Source organism: Streptopelia decaocto, assembly GCF_964273445.1.
Source record: "Streptopelia decaocto genome assembly, contig: HAP1_SCAFFOLD_58, whole genome shotgun sequence".
In the NCBI taxonomy this organism is placed as follows: domain Eukaryota; kingdom Metazoa; phylum Chordata; class Aves; order Columbiformes; family Columbidae; genus Streptopelia; species Streptopelia decaocto.
The window spans coordinates 831936-837521 of record NW_028115117.1 but is presented as its reverse complement, the minus strand read 5'-3'; the positions used below and the strand labels follow the sequence as shown (position 1 = coordinate 837521).

Sequence of the window (5586 nt, the reverse complement as noted above, 5' to 3'; positions counted from 1 at the left end):
TGTACAAAGAAAACATGGACTTTTGACCTAGTATATCATAGAATCATGGAATGTCCTGAGTTGGAAGGACCCAAAGGATCATTAGTCCAACTCCTGTCCCTGCACAGGACACCCCACAGGTCACCCCGTGTGTCTGAGGACGTTGTCCAGTCTCTTCTTGAACACTGTCAGGTTGGGGCCGTGACACCTCCCTGGGGAGCCTGTTCAGTGTCCAGCACCTCTGGGGGAAGAACCTTTTCCTCATGTCCACCCTAAACCTCCCCTGACACATCTTCCTGCCATTCCCTTGGGCTCCTTCACTAGTCACCAGAGAGAAGAGATCAGTGCCTTCCTTACCTTCTCCCCTTGTGAGGAAGCTGTAGCCACCACGAGGTCTCCTTTGAGTCTTTTCTTCAGCTCTGATGGTGAGAAACAACTTGGTTTGCTTTCTGAAGCAGAAAGGAGAAGTCATGACCTCCAGCCTCCTTCCCTGCAGGCTGCAGACACCCATCTCGCTTCCCCACCTGCTCTCACCCCAGCATTTCTGCACCTTCACTGCTGTGTCTGCACCCTCACTGGCTGCTCTTTGGAACACAAACCATGGGCTGATCCATCTCCCTCTGGGTCACCTCTTGCACCACAGCACTGCCCTTCCAATCACATTTCTTCCTCCTCATATCCATTCCTCACCTTCCAAGTAGACTTCTTTTTTCTCTGTCCTGCTTCTTCCCACTATCTAGAAAAGCTCGACCTACTCATAAACTGCCCTTTATGCAGGGAACCCAACCCGTTAGGCTTCTTGTGGTCTTTTACCTGACCAGAGAGAAGTCACCTCGCCATGATCTTCTAAATCCCATGAGTGCTGCTGGCCTTTCAGCTTCTCTGACAGACACGACCATGTCCCTGCCCATGTCCTGTCATGTTCTCAGGTGCGATGGACATGACAACCCATCTCTCTTCCTGGGTAAGACCTGTGGGCACTTGGGCAGAGGTTCTTTCCCAGCCATGTCCCTGCTGCTGGGCTGTCACCTCCAGACACAGAACTGACCCCACTGTCCCCTTCACAGCCACAGGATTCCGCCTGGATTATGAGTGTCTGAGACTCAGCTGACCTCATAATACTGAACCCATCCATCCCCCTCCCCATAGCCCGCGGCCTGACCAGATATTAGTGTGCTTGTTGTATCAAATTAAACAAATGCATTTTCTTCTAAATGTTTGAGTAGAGAAACTTTTTTGCAGTAACTGTTGTTTTTATGTTGACATCATTTCTATCTCCTCTTCTGCCTCATCCTTTTTATTTATTTTTATTTTTTTTTTTTTTTTCTGCAGATATACCATGTTGAAAAAGTGTCCAGGGGAAAGACTCATTGAATCATAGAGTCAGTCAGGTTTGAAGAGAGCCCTGAACATCTTCTTGCTTCACTCTCCTTCCCAAAGCAGGGTGACCAGGTGAGGTTCTTCAAGGTCTTCACTCAGCTTTGCATCATCTCCATCACAGCACAGAAGGGACAATAAAGACCTTCAGCAGTTTTGGCCCAAATGCTGGTCACTGGGGGATGACACACTAATTGCACAGAGGACACTGCGTCACAGATGATATTTGGGCTTGGTGTTTCAGCGAACTTCCCACCAAGCATCCACTTCTTCAGCACAAACAGCATCAATCGGGCTATAAGGACACCACAAGAGACCATGTCCAAGGCCTGGCACAATTTCATACACACAACATGCCTGTCTTTCCCCTGCCCATTTTAGTTCACAAGTCTCTTTCTTGTCCTTCAAGTGTCTGCAGATGGCTGCAGGAGGACTTGTCCCATCCCCTTCCAGGGACAGAGACAAGCTGAGCACCCTGTGATTCTCCCCATTCTCCTTCCTGCCTTTCTTGAAGATGGGTTTGATGGATGCCAGCACCTCCTCGATTGCACTGTCATTTTGAAAACACAATCCAGAATCACAGGGCAACTGAGGTGAATCTCACTGGGTCAGTGGGGTTTGTTCCCAGAGTCACACACAGAAATGTCAGGGTTGTGCCAGGTGTCCATAACTGAGTTGGCTTTGCGGACTCTAATCTGAGGCAGAATCATAGAATCATAGAATACTCTGATAGGAAGAGAGCCTTGGGATCATTGAGTCCAACCATAGCCCAGCTCTCGCACTAAACCATGTCCCTGAGAACCTCGTCTAAACACCTTTAAACCTCTCCAGGGGTGGTGACTCCCCCACTGCCCTGGGCAGCCTGTTCCAATGCCTGACAACCCTTTCCGGGAAATACTTTTTTCCTAATATCCAATCTAAACCTCCCCTGGTGCAATTTGGGGCCATTTCCTCCTGTCCTATCACTTGCTACTTGGGAGAAGAGACCAACACCCTCCATGTTCAACCTCCTTTCAGACAGTCTTAGACAGCGATAAGGCTTCCCTCAGCCTCCTGTTCTCCAGGCTGAACAGCCCCAGCTCCTTCAACCGTTCCTCATCACACTTGTGCTCCGGACACTCAGCAGCTTTGTTGCCTCCTCTGCACTCTCTCTAGTATTTCAATGTTCTTCTTATGATGAGGGCCCCCAAATGAACACAGGATTCAAGGTGCGGCTTCAGCAGTGCTGAGTACAGCGGCACAATCACTTCTCTAGTCCTGCTGGCCACACTATTCCTGATACAAGCCAGGAAGCTGTTGGTCATTTTGGCCACCTGGGAACACGCTGGCTCTTGTTCAGCCACTGTCAGTCAACACCCACAGATCCCTTTCTACCAGGCAGCTTTCCAGACACTCTTCCCTGAGCCTGTAGCATTCATAGAGTTGTTGTGACCCAAGTGCAGGACCCAGCACTTGGCCTTGTTAAACCTCAGACAACTGGCCTCAGCCCAACGATCCAGCCGCTCCAGATCCCTAAGTATGGCCATCCTCATGTCCCATGTCATGAGGAATGGACATGGGGACCTCAGTTCAAGGCAGCACATCCTAGTGCTGCATTCAAGCCTTCAAGGAACCTGCAGGAATAGTTGATGGGGTTTGTACTGAGTCGGGTTCATCTTATGTACATGATATGCATGCTCATATCTCATCCATACAGTGGAAACATTGGCTTCTGACCTACTCATTCAGTGTCCTTGTGTTGAGGGATGAACAACCTCTCTCAGCTGGGGTGAAGGGCCAGTGCAGGAAAAGGTGGTTTTGAGGGGCTGGTCTGTGGTGACTGTCCTGGGCCAGTTTCCCCAGGTTGTCCCATGACCATGGGCACACACCAGCCCCTGCTCTGCTGGTGCTTCAGGGCTCTCCCAGGAGGCCTGGCTGGGAGAGGACACTGCTGTGTGCCAGCCCTGCACACTCACACACTTCAGCTGTTCACTGGTATTTTCTTCTCTGGGGAATTTGCCAGTTCAGCCCTCCCACCCCCTCCTGAATTGTGCCACCGCCCTGCCCTCTCCCCAGCCCAGCCCGGCAGAGCAGCCACACTGGAACTGGAACTGGTCCCACAGCAGTGGGGACCAGTGAGGATGAAGGACAGTGAGAATGTTCATCCAGCCATCATGCTGAGAGGGTCTCCAGCACAGGCAGCTTGCAGACCCAGGTCCAGACTGGCTCCCCAGCACAGCATGAGACATTTGGCCCAGGAGATCCTCAGGAAGGTCCTGCGGCCACAGTGCCAGGGCCACCTGCCCCAGGCTGCCACCTGCAGCAAAGGATTTCTCTTTCCATGTCTTTCCTGCACACATACAGTGCCCCACTCTTCTCCTGGAACATCCCGTCTCCCCACAGAGCCCTTTCCCAAGAGAGCTGATCTGTGCAGACCTGGCCAGCTGTTCCTGACCCCCTTCCCACGCTCCATACAGCTCCGAGCTGGCGGTGCTGCTCTGCAGAGCAAGTGGGCTGTGGTGCCCAGGGCCATGGGGTGAGTCCGCAGGCTCATGCTGGTCAGGGTGGGAAGAAGATCCAGCTCAGGGTGGCTCCTGCTCACTCCCCCTCAGCACACAGACAGGGGGAAATGAGTTTCCACAGGGCATCTTTGAGCTCCTGGTTCCTCATGCTGTAGATGAGGGGGCTCACTGCTGGAGGCACCACTGAGTACAGAACAGACACCACCAGATCCAGGGATGAGGAGGAGATGGACGGGGGCTTCAGGTTGGCGAACATGGCAGTGCTGACAAAGAGAGAGACCACGGCCAGGTGAGGGAGGCAGGTGGAAAAGGCTTTGTGCCGTCCCTGCTCAGAGGGGATCCTCAGCACGGCCCTCAAGATCTGCACATAGGACACCACAATGAACACAAAACAGCCAAATGCTGAACAGACACTAACCACAAGAACCCCAAGTTCCCTGGTGTAGGAGTGTGAGCAGGAGAGCTTGAGAATCTGGGGGATTTCACAGAAGAACTGGCCCAGGGCATTGCCCTTGCACAGGGGCAGTGAAAATGTATTGGCCGTGTGCAGCAGAGCATGGAGAAACCCAGTGGCCCAGGCAGCTGCTGCCATGTGGACACAAGCTCTGCTGCCCAGGAGGGTCCCGTAGTGCAGGGGTTTGCAGATGACAACGTAGCGGTCGTACGACATGATGGTGAGAAGAGAATATTCTGCTAGTATCAAGAATGCAAATGAAAAGAGCTGTGCAGTACAACCCGAGTATGAGATGGCCCTGGTATCCCACAGAGAGTTGGCCATGGACTTGGGGACAGTGGTGGAAATGCAGATGGCAACGTAGCGGTCGTACGACATGACGGTGAGCATAGAATACTCTGCCACTATCAAGAAGACAAATGAAAAGAGCTGTGCAGCACATCCCAAGTATGAGATGGTCTTGGTGTCCCAGAGAGAGTTGGCCATGGATTTGGGGAGAGTGGTGGAGATGGTGCCCAGGTCAATGAGGGCGAGGTTGAGCAGGAAGAAGTACATGGGGGTGTGCAGGTGCTGGTCCCAGGCTATGGTGGTGATGATGAGGCCGTTGCCCAGGAGGGCAGCCAGGTAGATGCCCAGGAAGAGCCAGAAGTGCAAGAGCTGCAGCTCCCGTGTGTCTGTGAACGGCAGGAGGAGGAACTGGGTGATGGAGCTGCTGTTGGACATTGGCTGCCTGTGGGCATGAGGACCTGTGCAAGCAGGAAAGACGGAGGAAAGACAAGTTAGGGGAGACTTCTCTGAGGAAAGTAAACGTGCTGTTTCTCATGGAAAACGCCCTCCCTGATGGAGGGATGTTTCAGCTCATTCTTTATTTCTAACAAGTGAGAAAAACAGTTCATCACAGTTTAAAATGCAGCTTGGGCATCTAATTTCTATGAACACACCTCTGGATCAACAGCCCCTAAATTGCTGTCAGAACAAAAACTGAACCACAGTGCCACCCCAACTCCAGAGAGCAAGAGCACCAGGGACAGGTGGAGAAACAAGGAAGAACACTGCAGTGCTACCAGAAAATAAAGCAAGGACAGAAAAGCAGACGGGCATGCTGTGGAACCTTCTCCTGACCCGGCTGTGCTGCTGTCACTCACGTGATGACACTGGAGAGCAAGTACTTTTAGCACCTTTTTTGAGTACCCCGTTCCAGGAACCCTTCACCTGGAGGTCCAGCTGCTGAGGTGGAGACTCGTGACCTGGACCCCATGGCTTTGGGGCAGAGGG

General features: G+C 52.3%; 1 protein-coding gene across 1 annotated transcript; it reads right to left on the bottom strand.

Moving 5' to 3' along the window:
• Positions 1-3933: 3933 nt before the first annotated feature.
• LOC309452956 (olfactory receptor 14J1-like) lies at positions 3934-5034 on the bottom strand (the record flags this gene model as incomplete). The annotated part of the gene is made up of 2 exons (XM_082077603.1): positions 3934-4578; positions 4741-5034. 2 exons carry the CDS (start codon positions 5032-5034, stop codon positions 3934-3936), a joined length of 939 nt encoding a protein of 312 aa, XP_081933729.1.
• Between the last annotated feature and the right edge of the window lie 552 nt (positions 5035-5586).